General features: G+C 37.1%; 1 protein-coding gene across 5 annotated transcripts in view; it reads left to right on the top strand.

Annotated features, from left to right (window-relative positions):
- The window catches only part of LOC129776558 (ABC transporter G family member 20), a 94,373-nt gene extending 75,753 nt beyond the window's left edge, over window positions 1–18,620 (top strand). For all 5 annotated transcript variants that reach the window (XM_055782264.1, XM_055782267.1, XM_055782266.1 and 2 more), the window contains 7 exons: window positions 11,096–11,396; window positions 15,844–16,785; window positions 16,841–17,057; window positions 17,117–17,294; window positions 17,354–17,540; window positions 17,597–17,862; window positions 17,919–18,620. In XM_055782264.1, the coding sequence (XP_055638239.1) occupies window positions 11,152–11,396; window positions 15,844–16,785; window positions 16,841–17,057; window positions 17,117–17,294; window positions 17,354–17,540; window positions 17,597–17,862; window positions 17,919–18,220 (2,337 nt within the window). In that variant the 5' untranslated portion in view covers window positions 11,096–11,151 and the 3' untranslated portion in view covers window positions 18,221–18,620. The remainder of the gene's footprint in view (window positions 1–11,095; window positions 11,397–15,843; window positions 16,786–16,840; window positions 17,058–17,116; window positions 17,295–17,353; window positions 17,541–17,596; window positions 17,863–17,918) is intronic.
- Window positions 18,621–19,075: the final 455 nt, after the last annotated feature.

Here is a 19,075-nt window from a genome sequence, read left to right as displayed (position 1 = left end):
TTATTTTATACTAATGAGTTTTAGTAGGGATTTCAGAAAAATTTATCAAGTAAGGTTCAGTGCTACGTGTTTTATGCATTCAAGTAACAGCAAATAATAAGTTTCATTCAAATTTAAGAATTTTAAATTGCTTTAGGCCCATAGATTATAGACATAGATTTTGACACAAGATGTCGCACAGTATCCTAGACACCTCGAATAATAGTGTCCCTGCTCTATTACAGTAATGATGGAGCGAGATCAGAAAATCCGGATTTGCATCATTATTGCCATTCATATCAATTTTGTCAACCTTACACGATCATTGTTATTGTCATTCTAATGAAGTAATGTCATTATTATTTATCGTGTAAGGGGCCCTTTAGAGACGTTGTTGAGATCCTAAACAAAGAGATTGTCTCGTGCCATGCGATTTTTACCAATGATTTGGGTATAAGTGGAGAAATAAATACCAACAAGATGCAACAAAATAAAACAACGAAAATCGAATATACGTAACTTGCGGAATTTCGAAACCACACGCGTACTTTTTTACAGACCTCGTGTATTTGAACTGCAATGAGAAAAAATGTAAACTGAAAAAACACAGAATCGCAACAGTATGTATGCTCGAAACTTCCTTTTTTGTTGTTTGCAACAAAATAATTATTCCAATCATAGCCCGATATGCTACCGTTGTCATTGCGATTGCATTCGAACACGCACTCCTGGGCTAAATCGACGAACACAACACAAGAACCAAATAAACGCGAATGGGCGTCGTTCGATTGTAAACGGAACCATTTCCGTTGGTTGATGATAATTGAATTGAAAAGTTCGGCTTCTCCAATGCCACAGCTGTAAGCTTGTGGACGGAGGATGGGCATGGAGGCCAAGTGGTTCCAACTAGAATCGAGAACGAATCACTGCCTGCTACATTTGCAAACTGTTGCAATAGCTTTGTGCGTGTTATGGCACTCCAATCGCCGGAGCAAAAATTTGCGAAAATTGCTCGCACGATTTTCCGACCTGCATCGAAAGCACACAGTCACTGCACGCTAATGGGAAACTTTTAATTGAAATAAAAAATACTCAACTCGTCGAGAGTCGGAATCGGGAAAGGAAATCTCACTGACTAATTCGATTGATTCACGCGAAGCCAAGCGATGAAGTCAAAATTGGATCCAATTCCACACCTGGTGGATATGGAATTGTTTTTCGTTCGCTGTTTTTTTTGCGAATGTCCAAATTGTGCTACGAAAAATTTCGGGTGCGAAGTTTCCACAACAAAAATCAAACTCATTTAACGAAAGTAATGACATGATATCGATGAACACAAGCTGCTGCAAAGTTTTGGGGAATCCCACAAACGATCTAAAGCTTTAACTATCCGAAAAACAGTCGATGATTGGAAACCGTAATGCCTCTCAAAGAATTTCAATATCTCATTACATCATATTGGTGCTTTTTTTCTTGGTCCTAATACTTTTCCTTTTTTTTATAACTTTTAGTCGGCATACGCAGTTATTGGCATCAATGTGCAATTGGAAATTACATTCACGACGGTTTCAGTATCCCGGTATTCTTGCTTGTCAGGTGAAAGAAAAGTTTTCGTGGCGTATTGTGATTGGCAATGAAAAGTGAATCTACTACGACAATCCCAAAGGGAAGGAACCATGGGTAACCAAAGGACAACCATAATTGTTGCAGTCAAAACGTAATATGAGGGATCTCTCCATTTGATTGGATCAACGAGAAGAAAAAATAGCTTTCAACCATTCAAAATGAACCCTTTTTCTCGAGAATTGCGATTTTTCTCATCCAATCAGAACGAAGCGCGAAATCAGGATACAATTCTTTGAGTTTTTACTGCGAAGAATTACGAATGTCCCAATACAAAAGGAACACAACACTCTGAATGGATGGAACAATATATCAAAATGATTGCTCAGCTCAGTTATGCCTATGCAAGTAAAAGCAAGCATAACACATACCTGTAAAAGCAAGCTCGGCCACATACTTAAAACAAGGAAACACTAACGTAGCTACAACAAGAAACTCTTCATAATCCGGCGTAGCTAACATTATTCTTCTCCATCACAATGCTCGACCGCATGCCGCATACGTAATATACAAAACTGGAAACCCTTGAATGTTTCACCCTATCTTCCATTTGTCCCGAACACTGCTTTTGCTGATCATTTTTTTACAGCAGTGCAACAAATTTCGTCAACGGTTAAATTGATTTTCGGAGATCGAAAATTCACTCAGTTTTCAAATTACCTACAATTCGTTTTCGTTTTCCGAGATGGAATCAATCTGTGCATGGGGTTATTTATATGACAGGATCGCATTGTTTTCGTAGCACTATGACATTATTTTTTCTATCCCATCAGGCTCATTAGCCTTTTTAGCTTTAGTACTCGCGCGTAAAATCGTAACTTATATACTCACAGATTGTGCATGTCTCTGTAATACAGTAACGTCTCGATAATATCACGTTCAATAAAAAAAATCGAATAGTCAAAAAATCCTAAATAATGCATATTTCAAAAACTTCTAAGTCCTGAATTTAATATGGTTGACGATTCTAATGTTTCTCGGTAGATTAGTTTTATATTTCGAATTATTCCCTGAGCCATTGATTGAGCAATAGGTGCTACATTTGGAATTTGTAGAAAAAGCTCATATTAATCAATTATCAGAGAAAATTTAGTCCCCTCAATGGTGCGTACAGCAGTTATCCATCATCCAGTTTAATGTTGTAGTTTTTTTTAAACTCACAAGCTTCCGAAACAAACTTATTTTGGAATCATTCATAAGATAGTTGCCGATTCACCCAGCAACAGCAGAACCTCGGCAGTACGCTGGAAGTGATTATTCTTTGAAACATCGGAGATTTTTTGATCTTCCGATTATTATCAATGCCAGTTGAGGAGTATCAGTAAAATATGAACACGATAAGAAATTTATTCGGTTTCATCAGTAATGGTGTCCGCAACATTTTCCTTTTCTCCGAATAAATTAATGTAATCTTTTGATATTTTCAAATGTCTAGACTCGTTGCGATTATCGAGATAATCAGTTGAAAAACAAACAATATTTGAAAAACAAACGAAACTCTTTTTAGAATTAAGGCACTACTATATCAGAGCGATGCAAGTGCTCCAATATTACGTACGAATTTCTTAGTTTCTAAGTGAATCGTTTTTTTTAGTTTGTTTAAAATGTTATCTTTGATGTCCAACTCTCTGGTGCTCTGGTTACGTAAGTCTTGACATGGAAGTGGTAGGATATCGTCAGAAATCTAGACAAAGCTCACATTTTTTAAAACATACCAACGATTGGATTCACGTCCCGGAGGATTTTTATCTCGCCTATTTATCGATTCAAAGGAATAAATACAAACTTCAATTCGCAAAAGCTGTCACAAAAATTGTATCACTGCTACCTTCAAATGGAACTGTAAGTGTTCACGAAATAAAATACTGTACTACTGATTCTTACAAACATCAAACTTGACAATAAATTCTAAACAATCAAAGAGAAAGTTGCTCAGAATCATTCATAGTTGTTAATTCTGAGCTTATGAAAATAGTTCGAGGGGCTTTTAAAAGAAATGCGCAACATTCGATACAATTCCCAAATTAAGGAAACTTTTCGTAAGCTACGTTAATACGGATGATCTCTAAAGGCGGTATAAATACTTGAAAATATTTTTTTCTTCTTAATCCTCATTTTCAATCCGAATTGAAATTTGCATATTATTTCTTTCAATAACTCCATTCAGTTCTAATAGTCTTTTTATTCAGCCATCTCATTGATTCTCGGTCTCGGTCTCGGTCTGTCAGACGCGAGTACAGAAAAGTTAACAGAGCCGGATTGAATCGCATACTTTTTCATTTTATTAATGATATTCATAGATGGTCAAACTGAGAGCCCTGACACGCAACTAGCTTGGCTACGAAGACACCCAAAATAATTTTATTCAGTTTTCTTTTTTATCACTTGGGGTGGTATTTTTTTTTTGTTTATCCCATTTATTTATTTAAGGCTCATTAGCATTTTAGCTGTTACAGAGCCGAATTTTAATCGTGTACATGTCACATGGTTATCATATATCTATAATTAGTACATAACACAGTTGCCATTTTTCGGCGCTAGAGTCCCTTCTATACCATCGCATATGGAACACATTTAAACAGTAGCCATTTAGGCGTAAGAGTTTTTCCTTCTGTTCATCCATGATCCAGTTAGACCGGACAGCGGAGACAGTTGTTTGATCATTGTTGAGTTATTTATAGAACAGCAGCCCGATGTGTCTTGCAGAGCAGAGCAGTTGCATGGATGAATCGATCTTATTTCGACCGTGGATCGATCTCCATCGCTGATGATTGTTGCGTGGACGTAGTTATTCTGTAACAACACAAAGATGGTCAATGAGGGTCCTGAGTTTTGAACTCACGATCGATCGCTTACTAAGCGAACGCGCAACCAATGTGGCTACGGAGACCCTCTGGGGTGGTATTTTGGCATGCTTCGAAATTTCACAAATAACTCTTATAAATATGATATAAAGTAAAGTGACAAGTTGGCCATATGTAGCTTGTTTCCTTATGTCAATGCACGCATAGCACTGAGCATGCAACATTCTTTTTTTTTTTGTATATTTTAACAGCTACCGCGGCAATCTTTTTTGCAGTTGACACACACACTTCCTCAACCACTAACCTTAACCTTTCTGCCATTGGTAATGAATAAAACTGACGACTGAAAATCAGCCTTCACCGAACAAAATTGCACTGCTATATGCAATGTCTTCCATTCACAAAACCTTTGGCACTACGAACTATTCTGACGTAGGAAAACGTCTTCCTGTGAACAAACTCAGTGCAATGCATGCATTGACATATGGAAACAAATTGCTACATATGGCCAGCTTGTGTATTTACTTTACTCACTGAATCAGAAAACAGGTCACGCTTTCATGAAATAATGTTGACGTTAATGATCATTTTCGCTGCGATCGAATTTTGAATATTTGCATACCAATCGAATCGGAAAACTTATAATCTAAGATTTGTTTCATATTATATAATAATTGTATACGTCTGTCATATGAATCGGTTCAGTACTTCAAAAGTTATGAGTTTTTGGAAAAAGGGGAAAAATTCATTCACTAGCAACTGCTTAAAAGTTATTATTTTTTTATTATAATATACCACTGGCTAATTTTGAGTACTGTCAACTGATTTTAACATTATCAGCTAATAATTATTTAATTTTAATAACATTTCTAACATGTCAGTAAGCTTTTTTTTTTTAATTGTGCATGAAAGATGTTTATGAGCTATTGTGTTACGGTTTATCTCATGTAAATGATAAATTATCATTATTACTTTTTATATTCGGTATCCGGCCGGATAGTGGCTTACTATTTACCCAAGAAACTGCTGTAACTGTAAAAGTTGTATAGCAAGCTGCAAGGATTTCCGATTAGTTTTGCGTTTAGGGTAAGTGGGGGTAATTTGGACCCTCTAAGCAAATCGCCAAATACTTCCAAACCAATGCGGTTTAAATCAAAAAAGTTACATCGTACACTGAGCTATACTTGTTTTCTCTCAATCAATAATGTTTAATCATTGTATCAAGCTTCAAACTACCAAATATATGATGGAGTATAAGAGATGATTTGACATTTAATGGGGTGGGGTGTTTTGGTCATTGTTGTGGATGATATGAATAATGTTTGTGTTTCATCGAAAAAACATACTTATGTTTATGTAAAGTAATTCAGGATAAAATTTTAATCAGTAACCGTGTTCTGGGATCAATACCAAGTGTCTTGGACAGAAGCCAGACCAGAAGAATTGCATTGAGACCATACAATGCCTTTCCAGCAACGTAAATTTAAGGTACAAAAGGATGACGTTACCCAACATGTAGCTTACCCTAGATATTCGATGACAATGATTATTAAATGTGATATTCTAGGCGCTTCATAAATCCATTAAACCAATCTCTTCCGGTTTTGAGATAGAACGGATGAGTAAGCTTATTTTTTTCGGACACTTCCAATTCCATTTCCCGGATATCATGTGACGTCAAACCATATAGTTGATTTTGTAGGTCGAGAATATGATTGACCATCTCCAGTTCCTGCTGAGGAAAGATGGAAAAGATGGTTCTATGTGATTCTCCGGATGCAATCGACGAATTTTGCATGAATCTCATCAGTGTTGTTCGATCAATTTCAAACACTTTCGATACTTTGCACAAATAAAATCTATCCTTGATGGCCTGCGTTGCTCTTTCAAACTCTCCCTTTTTCCCACGTTGTCTGTTCATCCTTTTTTGTAGTTCCGTGGCATCCGGAATCAATTAGACCGAAGAAAAATTTCAAACCTGTATGACCAATTCACCCCACACAACATGCAAAAATTTAAAAGCCATTTATTTCATCGATTGTTATCAAACTTACTGTTTCGCTACATCAAATGGTTCCTCTCGTAGGCGAACCGAAATTTACTGCACAATACACGTAAAGTTTGTTTAATCAGTGAAAAACAAAACATCATAAAAAATCCAAGTTGAGTCGTACTTTTCCAGATAGAGGGGGTGCCCAAATCACCCCCACTCACCCTATATTCAAACCGATTTCCAATAAGTTTAAATGGACCATTTTGCCCGATATAGGCGTTTTATACATTATTTTTCTCTATCATTGGAATCCGAAACACCGAAAAGAATTGACGATGTCAGGAGATGTAGAAAAATTACAGCAATGGAAGCATATTCATTGTGCCAAGGCTCAGAAAGTTGGTATGCATTATGAGTTGCTTAAGCTTTCTGATTCTATCACTCTGTGATACTATTAGCGGAAGGTCGGGAAACATGGACACCTATGAATGATTGATAAATTACATTTTTATTTTAAACTAGCTAACCCGGCAAACTTCGTCCCGCCCATTTACTTGATTCATTATTGAGTAATGCAGAAATTTGTGTTTTATTTGTATGGCAGCCACCCCTAAGAGAGGGGGGAGGGGTATCTAACCACCATAGAAACATTCATTGCACCCTAAAGTTTCCATATGCCTAATTTGGTTTAATTTGCTTGATTAATTCTCGGGTAATGCAAAAATTTGTGTTTCATTTGCTTGATTAATTCTCGAGTAATGCAGAAATTAGCGTTTCATTTGTATGGCAGCCCCCCCTTTGAGTGGGGGAAAGACTGTCTAACCATAATAGAAACATTTATTGCACCCTAAAACTTTCACATGCCAATTTTGGTTTCGTTTGATTGATTAATTTCCGAGTAATGCAAAAAATTGTGTTTCATTTGTATGGCAGCCCCCTCTAAGAGAGGGGGAAGGAGTATCTTATCACCATAGAAACATTTATTGCATCCTAAAACCTCCACATGCCAAATTTGGTTTCATTTGCTTGATTAATTCTCGAGTAATGCAGAAATTTGTGTTTCATTTGTACGGCAGCCCCCCCTTTGAGTGGGGGAAGGACTGTCTAACCATCATAGAAACATTTATTGCACCCTAAAACTTTCACATGCCAACTTTGGTTTCGTTTGCTTGGTTAATTTCCGAGTAATGCAGAAATTTGTGTTTCATTTGTATGGCAGCCCCCCCTTAGAGAGGGGGGAGGGGTCTCAAAATATCACGAAAACCTTCCCCGGCCCTAAAAACCCCTACATATAAATTTTCATGTCGATCGGTTCAGTAGTTTCCGAGTCTATAAGAATCAGACAGACAGACAGACATCACTCCATTTATATATATATATATAAATTTGAATAATGTACAAACTTACAATACATTGTATCAATTCACTCGATACTCACTGTGTACACTCAGTTGGCCGTCTGTCAAAATTGTGAATAAAACATTTAAGTGATCTACAAAGAACAGTTGGATGTAAATTTTCATCTGCAGAAAATAAGGTTCTCATTGCTAACAAGTATTTTTTTTTATATATATATTTTTCTTTACATAAGTATTTTAGCATCACTTTCCTTTCATTTCACTGAATCAGCGGTAAGTTTTCTCATTTTCATTCCAGCAATATTGATATTAAAAGAATACCAATCAAGTCGGGTAATACGGACATTCCACCAAAGGGAAAGACAAACATTTTGTTTATAAAACAATTTATCTACTCCTTCTTTTTTTCAACAAATGCCTACAAACTACGTTTGCAAGAGCAACCAGAAATCATAAAACGTGATTCGAATCTGTCATACCGAATGCCTATTTTAGACATGAAAGAATGAGAAAAATTACTAGCTCTTCTAGGTAATTTTAGTCAAGCTTTTTCGTTTCATAATTTCTAAGGCCTATTTGAAGACCTTCGAAACTTATCGAGTCCATAAACTTGAATTTTCAATTAGTGTCCGTCTTTCCCGACTTATTCTTATTTTCTCAAAAATGCCGGACGATTTCATCGCCACCAAGCGTCTGATATTTGGCATCCTCCTCGTCGATTTCTTCGGACTGTGATATCTTCGCAGCAATGCTATTCAGCTTCTCTCTTACGACTGACAGCGGAATATGATCATCATCTTTGATTTCAGCTCATCTACGTTGAAGTGAGGTGAATAAATGTCTAACACCTGCTGAACAAATTCACAAAAAAAAACCATTCTTTAAATAGTCCTCTATTCATTCAAGGATTTTTTGATGCCCTGTAATACACAGGTAACTCCTTCAGGTTTTTTAGCACTCGAGGCATGAGTGTGACCCTTTATTTGTTGATTTTGTAGCCAGCCATTTTGTAGTAGCCATTTTGTTTTTATCAACCAATGTTTTTGTTGGGATATCCTTGACGCTTTCGTCGGCATTGAATATCTGGCACAAAAATAAATCATTATCACGAATCTGTGCAGCGAACTTTTTTGTGTATTGTTTTGTGTATAAGTGCAACGTTGTTGGACAATATTTGCGTTTTATGAACCTCTCAGCATAACAGCAGCTGCCAAAGTTCCCTTTTTTAACCATCTGGCCGAAAATGTTTTCACTTGAACCTGAAGCATTTCAAACACTTCCGCTTTGCTAAAGATACATACAAAATAAAATATTTATCGGTTAACAATAAACTAACACGTTTCAGTCCTTTTGCTAGATTACGCGACATACCCATTTTCTAAAACTTAACGGTTTAGTCGACTTGCTTAAAAGAAAAGTTGTCCAATAATAGAGTTGTTTGACAGTTAGTTCTCTGTTACACGTTCAAATACTAACATCGACATTTTCAGCACTTTACAGAGCGTTGTTCGACTAAAGAATTAAAAAAATATATTGAAAACTAAAAATGAAAATAACACCTAAAAAGTTACATTATATCGAGCTACGTTATATCGAGGTATAGTCAAATCTTACAGGGGAATAATTTATCTCTCACCTGTAACAGTATCAGACAGTATCAGTATAGAATTACCTCAAAAGACCTACCGGTCCCGCCTAACAAGGAATACCTAAACATCCTGAATACCAGGCAAATAAGGTAGCAGCAGAGACACTAACAAGCATATCTGTGATATTTTAACACAAAACACCCAATAATCTAAATGTCACCACAAGCGGAAACCTTTCTAGTTTAATTTTTTGGAAATCCGCATTTGAAAACAATTTTTCCAGATTATCGTAACAATTTAACATTGGAAACGTCCTGCCTAATTTTAAAACTTCATGAAGTAGAGAGATTTAATCAACATAAATACACACATTGTCCAACAAATAACGATAATTGCTAGACACCAGGTTTTTTTTCTACTTCTTCTTTACTTCAACCGTTGCGCAGCAAAACTTTTCCTTTTGAGCAATACGACTAGTAAAGCGATGCAGGCGTGAAAACCCCAAAGCATTGCATCCTGGAGACCACCCTCTCCGCCCATCCAGAAGTACAAAAAGTAGAAAACCAACGGCTATTATTAGAGCTCACGTGGTATGTTGTGCATAAAGTTCCACTACGGCATGCATAAAGTTGCTAATAGCGGAAAACTAGCGTGCATCGCCCATTGCGGCTACCAAATTGAGACAAGAAGTACATGTAGCTTGCCATATAGTGCTTTATAGACCAGCCTAGTCTATAAATACCGGTGGCCACACGCAGTTTACACTAGTTGCTCGATAAAAGCGAGGAAAAAAAATCCGAGTGTATGAACACTCTGCCTGGAACACTTCAAGCGAGAAAAATTCCATCCACATGCCGAGCGCACGGATGTGGAACAATATGAAGCTATACAATTAAAAACAGAGTGGATTTGTCCAATGGTTTACATTCGCAACTTATTGCGGTTTCGCCACGAAATTTTTCCTAATGACATAACTGGCCAAATTGGGGCAAACCTCAGAATGTAATGTAAACCTCTGACAACACGAACAAACAAACTAAATTCCACAGCGACAATATGCACAATCTCGAAAACGTTCTGCGTTCAACCAACAAATAATCCGCCAGGAACAATAAATGAGACCACGAAAGCGAAACTATATTTCGGAAGCTATATTTCCGGGACAGAAATAACCAAAAACCAAGTTCGGCAATGGGTTCGAATTATTTAATCAGTTTTAAATCTGTTTCTCAAAATAATTTCGATTAATTAACCATCTTTTACATAATATCTACTTGAGTTCCAGATGCTGTGCATAGTTTGAACACATCGAAAAAAGGTTACTATGAAGTTGTAACAACGTCACCGAAAACTTGCCAGTTAACGCTTCGCTGGAGGCAATCATCACGGAAAACTGAGGGTGGTTTTGTCCATTCCAAACCATTGCTTCCCTGGAACGTGTAATGAATAACAATGCCAATTACATATGCACAGCTTCACCACATTCGAGCAATCCGCGCTTGACTACCATTTCGTTCGCCAATTTTCTCTGGTCGAAAAAATGTTGCCAACCACGGCAAGCAGCCAATGTTTACGGGTTTTCAAAAAGCATTTTTTTTAATACGCCTTTTATCATCATGCGTATCGGTTTGCATAGATTCACCACTACAATTAAGCACAAAACGCGCGCTCGTGCCGCCAAATCGAATAGTTTTGGGATGTATTCAAACCCTTCTAACGAACTGTTTGTATTTTGGTTTCCCATTTCAGAATAACGCTACTGCTCCCACCGGTTAGCGAATCGGAAACGCTCAACAGTTGTAGCGATGGATGTGGAATCCGAAGGCGTGCAGCCAGTTCAAACGGCCGGCAATGGCCATCCAGCGACCAGCGACGATGTGCATTTGGATTTAGCCACGCGCCGGCGAATGTTCATGTCACAACCCTCGACGGTGGCCATCCGGCGGCAACAGGCAGTCTGCGTTCGTCGAGCACACAAAATCTATGGTACCAAGAAGAACCCCAACGTTGTCCTGGATGGACTGAACATGACAGTGCCGAAGGGATCGATGTGAGTTCATTAGTGTATTGCATGTTACGCACATATATTCGTATAGCTGTAATTTACACTGTCCATACAAACACTGACGGAGAGCTGTCCATCATGGAGATATTATTCTCCCAGCCCATCCTGTCCAGAGACAAAACTCAAATGCTCGCTGTTTTCACTAACCAACTGACGAAACTCCAATCCCCGGCCGTGTGCGGGCGGAAAGTGACACATCAAAGAATTTTCCTCTTGACGCAATTAAATTATTCGTCTGTTTGTCTATTTGGTTTCGTCTGCTTCCGTTACCGCAATATTTGGCAGAACCATGGTTCCAAAGGTTTCGATTTTTTCGCACAATTCCATTCATCGCATCCAACCCGAAACTAGATATGGGTGGGGGATAGGTAATTGTGGACTGGCAGGGGGAAAAAGAGCAATGTTTATGTGCCCCGAACTGTGAATAATTAATTCAATATTGGATTATTTGCGGCAGAGGAAACGGAAGGCAGTAATATTCGCGAGTAGAATATATTTCACGTGCGATGAATGAGCTCTATATGGGATTTTTTTATATGAAAATAGTAAACATAAGTTGTAGTAGGGGAAGGTGGCCCTGACCGACCCCCTTTTTTGCAACGGTAATTCATCACATAAAGTTTTGATTTTTTGACGACTTCGGCATTGAAATGAATACCGTTCTGAATCATATTTCGAACGCTTAAGGCATATGATGCAGAAAACACGTCTAAACTTTATGCACAGGTATTATTTGGTTGATATTTTTAATAAATTAGTTCAATATACTTTTAAAAGCTTTCTACTTTGGTACCCATTTGATTGAAAACATAAAAAGTTCATCGAATAAAATGCTTTTCAAATGAAGCGAATAAAAATCAAACTTCGGACACTAAACAGCAATTCCAAATGAAATCGTCCTAAAAATGCAGATTTTAAAAACTTGGTATTTTTGATTCCAATGAAAGTGTGTATTCCGTTTGTGTTAGAGGAAATATGAGTTTTTCACAGCAATTGGGAATTTTTTAACTCAAGCGTAACTTTTGAAAAGGGCGTATCGATTTTAGTAGGAGAAATCTTTGATAATTTATATCTCAAAAACTATGAGTCGTTCCGAAATAGTGTCTTAGAAAGAGTTATAGAGTATTGATGGTTGAATATGAAAAAAATGTACACTGAGAAAAAAAATTAGTACTCTTTTTTTTATTTACAAAATAAAAATTCAATTTGCAATATCCAAAATACATATTTTTTTATTTTTTATTTTTTTTTCATACAAAATAGAAGTCATGCAGAAAATTTAAAAAATGGGCCCAAGATGGTAAAACTGTTTTTGACCAACTTTGTGGAACATCGAATTTTTAGGAATTTTCGAAACTTTGAATTTTTGTATGTTAACAATCATTTTTAGCCACAAATTATGAATCCTGATGTGATTTAAAACAAAAAAGGTTATTATCAATCTCCTTCTAAATGTAGTCATTCTCGAAATATTTAAAAAAATATTTCTAATTTATTGCTTCTTTATAGTAAATAATCCCTTTTAATATGTTTGTCGTGTTATACCGTCATGTTCATGAAATTTAATGAATTTGATTATAATTTCCAACAACTTTTCCAAATACATTTGGTTCATTTTTTGACTCAAACGTAACTTTTGAAAAGGACGTATCGATTTGAGTAAGAGAAATCTTTGATAATTTATATCTCAAAAAATATGAGTCGTACCGAAATAGTGTGTTAGAAAGAGTTATAAAATATTATTGGCTTAATTTGAAAAAAATGTACACTGAGAAGAAAAATTAGTACTCTTTTTTTTATTTACAAAATAAAGTTTTAATATAGATATAAAAAAAATGTATTTTTTTCATTTTTTTCATATAAAATAAAAGTCATGTAGAAAATTTAAAAAATGGGCCCAAGATGATAAAACTATTTTTGACGAACTTTATGAAACATCGAATTTTTAGTAATTTTCGAGACTTCGAGTTTTTGTATGTTAGCAGTCATTTTTAATCACAAATTATGAATCCTGATGTTATTTAAAACAAAAAAAGGTTATTATCAATCTCCTTCTAATTGTAGCCATTCTCGAGATATTTAAAAAAATATTTGTGATTTATTGTCTTTTTAATAGTAATAAATAAGTAAATAAAATAGTAATAGTAATAAATAAGCCCTTTAAATATGTTTGTCGTGTTATACCATCATTTTCATGAGATTTTATGAATTCGCTTATAATTTCCAACAACTTTTCCAAATACATCGTTATGGTAAAGACATATGTTTAGGAGTTACGTTACAAAACATTCGAAGACATGTGGGTTAATACAAAACGTAGCGAAACTAAAAAAATTTTTTTTTCTTAATACAAACATCAATCAATCAAAAAAATTATTGGAAATTATAAGAAAATTAATAAAATTTCATGAATATGACGGTATACACGACAAACATATTAAAAAAGATTATTTACTATAAAAAAGATTATAAATTAGATATATTTTTTTAAATATCTCGAGAATGGTTGCATTTAGAAGGAGATTGATAATAACCTTTTTTGTTTTAAATCACACCAGAATTCATAATCTGTGGCTAAGAATGATTGCTAACATACAAAAATTCGAAGTTTCAAAAATTCCTAAAAATTCGATGTTCCACAAACTTCATCAAAAATAGTTTTACCATCTTGGGCCCATTTTTTAAATTTTCTACATGACTTCTATTTTATATGAAAAAATTGAAAAAAATATAAAAAAAAATGTATTTTGGATATTGCAAATTGATTTTATTTTTTTTATTTACAAAATAAAATTTTAATATAGATATTTTTTTATATCTATATTAAAATTTTATTTTGTAAATAAAAAAAAGGGTACTAATTTTTCTTCTCAGAGTATATTTTTTTCAAATTAAGCCAACAATACTCTATAACTCTTGCTAACACACCATTTCGGTACGACTCATATTTTCTGAGATATAAATTATCAAAGATTTCTCTTACTCAAATCGATACACCCTTTTCAAAAGTTACGCTTGAGTCAAAAAATTCCCAATTGCTGTGGAAAACTCATATTGCCTCTAACCCAAACGGAATACACACTTTCATTCGAATCAAAAATACTCATGTTTTGTCATTTGTCGATTTCATTTGGAATTACTCTAAATCAAATTTCGGACAGATTGAATTCAGATTTCGGACACCTTATTCTGTAATTTTTTGGACGAAAATTACATTACACTTGATTATATTTTATAATCAACTGCGAAACACTTACCAAGCAAACTGTTAACGATGATGAACGTTAAGCAAACATCATATACAAACGATAATGAGTAGTGTTGTCAGACCTTTGCCGATTATTTTATAATTCAAATGTAGTCCTCATATTAAATGATAGTGAAACCAAGGGATTACTTTAAAGAAGCAATTGTGATATTAATTTTCTAGTTATATCATCTGTGCATTAAGCAATTCAAGATATTAGAACAAAGTGTCCGAAATATGATTCAGAACAGTATAAGATATTTTGATCACGTATGCATAAAAATTGGACTAATTTGGATGGTGATTGGAAAAACACGAAAATTAATTCCATTGAACGATTACTAAACAAAAATCCTTCGGCACCCACAGTGATCTCTTGGTATAGTGAGTCCAGTGGCGTCGAGCAAAAATTCAATTTCATTCAATTACAAACATTTTTTAAAATTTTTTTTTTCTTATTCAACATGTACTCTATGGTTAAAAAAATACACTTTATTTAAATCAATTACAAACATATCATAACATATTATAAATCCAATCGTGATTGTGATGTTGATGATGTTTATGAAACACTTTGAAACTGCAGCCCTGGTCCCTACGTAACTATTTGTCTAAAATGTTCCTATCATTTCCGCTGAAACTTTATCAGCCAATTGACTGCCTTGAATTGTTTGAAGAAAATTAAGCTCTTTTGGCACTAGCCGTGCTGTGACCTTTCTCATACCCATAACATCAACAAAAATATGACGAACGGTCTCGTGAGAGAGATTAAATTCACGGGCTAGCTCTCTCAAACCTAAATGACGATTTCTTAGCACCATTCCTTTTATTTTATCGACCGTCTTTGGATACCTTATACCATTCGTATACCTTTGTTTTCGACATAGTCGAATCACTCAATGTATTCTGTGATATTTTCAACGTTTCAGCGCAAGAAGTTTTATTTCCAACACAATATTTCACACAATATCTTAGACCAATAGAATTATCAATATCGAATTTTATTCTACCGCATATTTTCATCGATTATGTCCTTCGTACGTATTGAAGGACGTATATATACGGCTTTCGCAGTAGAAGGCTAACTTCTCGGTGAATTTTTATCCAAGGAAACTACCACTCATTAGCCAAACTATAACAAGCGCTTACTAGCACTATGATCTAGCCTCACAATTTTATTTCCAGCTATGGCCTCCTGGGAGCATCGGGTTGCGGCAAAACCACCCTTCTCTCCTGCATTGTCGGTCGCCGTCGCCTGAACTCGGGTGAAATCTGGGTTCTCGGTGGCCATCCAGGATCGCGTGGATCGGGTGTTCCAGGACCACGGATCGGTTACATGCCCCAGGAACTCGCTCTTTACGGTGAATTCACTATTCGAGAAACGCTGATATACTTCGGTTGGATCTGTGGCATGGAAGCAGCCCAGGTGGATGAAAAAACGGATTTTCTGGTTAAACTGCTCCAGCTACCGAACGCCTCCAGGTTCGTGAAAAATTTGTCCGGTGGACAGCAGCGGAGGATGAGCTTAGCTGCGGCATTGTTGCACTCCCCGGAACTGTTAATTCTGGATGAACCTACCGTTGGGGTTGATCCTGTCCTTCGCCAGAGCATTTGGGATCATCTGGTAGAAATTGTCAAGAACGGAATTACCACGGTGATCATCACAACGCATTACATTGAAGAAACCCGGCAGGCACACGTCATCGGGCTGATGAGAGGGGGAAAATTTCTCGCCGAAGAGTCACCAGCCGACCTGCTCACTCAGTACCATGCCGAATCACTGGAGGACGTTTTCCTCAAACTGTCCGTTCTGCAGAACATGGGAAAACGGCGCCGTTCCTCGATCGCACAGGAAGTGGTGGAAGCAATCCGCGTCCCTGCGATAGCCAACCCAGCGTTGGATCTGTCCCCCGAGGAGGATCACGGCGAAATATCGGGTGAATTCGGTGATAACATATCCATGTCCTCGCGCGGGCCCGACTCTATTACACCCGAAATCCAAGCTCCTCCGCTACCACCGGAAGAAGAAACCAAAGTTCCCCTCATCGAGTACTTTAAGTTCATCAAGCTGCGTCACATGCAGGCGCTCATCTGGAAAAATTTCCTCTGGATGTGGAGAAATGTTGGGTGAGTTGATATGTTTACCGCAGATGCGAATATTACTAACAAAATCGAGTTTCAGAGTGATGGCGTTCATAATTGGTCTGCCGGTAGGACAAATCATACTCTTCTGTTGGGCTATCGGACACGATCCGGTGGGTTTGAAGGTGGCAGTCACGAATCACGAGCTGGAACAGGCCAATATTTCCCTTTTAGAGTGTCCAATTTATTCTGGGTGCAATTATACGATGTTGAGTTGTCGATATTTGGAAAATTTGAAAAATAGGAGCGTCGATGTGGTGAGTATTTGAATGTACCGGACCAAGCTTTGCATTAGTTAAATGTTTGAACATTCTAGCAACTATATGAAACTGAGGCGCAAGCCCGGGAACAGGTATCCCGAGGTAGGGCATGGGCCTCGATGGTCTTCTCACACAATTACTCCGAAGCCCTAGTTGAGCGATCGGAAAGTATACGAAACGTGGAAGAGTGGACTCTGGACGCTGCCAGTGTTGCCGTCACCATGGACATGTCGAGTTAGTACTAGAAGCTAATATTTTGTACACATGAGTAATATATTGGTCATTTCTTACAGATCAACAGATCGGAACGCTGCTCTATCGGGACATACAATACGCGTATTTCTCTTTCATCGAAAGCATCCTTCGGGACTGTGATGTGAACCCGTCCAACGGACGTCTGCCGATTCAGTGGAATAAGCCAATTTACGGCGAAGTGACGCCAAACTTTACTGACTTTGCGGCACCTGGAGTTATTCTAACGTATGGTAAACATAAATAGAAAACCGGTCAACTTTATAACTATATACTTCTTGCAGAATAATTTTCTTTTTGTCAGTTGCACTAACCTCTGGTGCGATGCTGATCGAACGAAATGAGGGCATTCTGGAGCGGTGTTTGGTTTCCGGTATCACCGGTGTGGAAATTTTGTTTTCTCACGTGACGACCCAATTTCTGGTGATGTGTGGCCAAACGGCTCTGGTGATTGCGTTCAGCTTCTACGTGTTCGATATCACCAACCATGGGGATATAGTGTGGGTGATACTGCTTACAATACTGACCGGATTATGTGGAATGTGTTTCGGTATGTTATGAGAGCGTAGCGTTAACATTATTTTACTAACACTCAATTCCCTCAAGGGTTCGTCGTTTCCTGCTCCTGTGATAACGAACGCTCCGCCACTTACATGGCGATGGGGAGCTTCCTCCCAATAGTGATGTTATGTGGTATCATCTGGCCCATCGAAGGGATGCATCCGCTGGTGAAGATCTTCTCCGTATTCTTGCCCCTCACCAAATCAACCGAATCTCTTCGTTCGATGCTGCAGCGCGGCTGGCAGATTCAGAACCCGAACGTGTATCTAGGGTTCGCCTCCACCGGAATCTGGATTGTGATATTCCTGACAGTTAGTATACTGCTGCTCAAGTTTAAAAAGGGCTAGGCCTGATTTGTCTCAAAATATAGTTTATGTTAATGATAAAGGCTTATTAGGGAATAGTTTAACACACTGTTGTTAGGTAGGAATACAGATTTGCCAAGCAATCAATTCTTATGAATTTCCACTAGCTTATGCTGACTTCGTTGTATTTCCAAACGGAGAGAACTGACAAGAGGTAATTTCGATGATTTTATGTTGTGTGCTAAGATAGACCATGTATTTGTATATAATCCTGACAATTAATTTATAAATCCCTCAAAAAGATCTATTCGACTCTAGATTAGATTGTAGTGTCTCCCCGGGTAATTCCTATGTGATGGTTTACTTCTGAGCCTCTATGCTCGTTACCGATGCGCTCGACGAAGCGCAAGTAAATAAAACTAATTATTCGGAATCCACCAAACGCTGCCTTTCGTTACCCCAGATAGCCGTTACACTCATCGCTGATTAATTTCCCCGTCTGTATCAGATAAAACAGGATTTAATTAATGCTTCCACAATGCATTCGCTATCTCGATCGCAAAGAGCTCACTCGCCGGGATTATGGTTTCTGTCGTTACTCATTCGATGTTTATGCAAATTTATTATCCTTCCAACTCTCCCGCTGGGTAATATGCTTCCTTCTTGGTATCATTCTCGTACGGGGCTCCCGCCAACATTGCCCAAGATCATCGATGATGCTGAACGCAAATTGGCGGCAAAGCAACTCATTTCTCACTGAAATTGTGTCTATCGGTAAGTTTCTTCGCCCATCTGCCCACTGCTAATTTACATCTGATTGAGTGGTTAATTAATAGTAGCGGCAAATAGACCATAGCTAATGTGCAAGGATGCCGCTGGGAACCGAAGATGCCTTTT

Source organism: Toxorhynchites rutilus, chromosome 3 (genome assembly GCF_029784135.1).
Source record: "Toxorhynchites rutilus septentrionalis strain SRP chromosome 3, ASM2978413v1, whole genome shotgun sequence".
In the NCBI taxonomy this organism is placed as follows: domain Eukaryota; kingdom Metazoa; phylum Arthropoda; class Insecta; order Diptera; family Culicidae; genus Toxorhynchites; species Toxorhynchites rutilus.
Note: the sequence above shows the minus strand (reverse complement) of the source record. Positions and strands in the feature narration are given on the sequence as shown.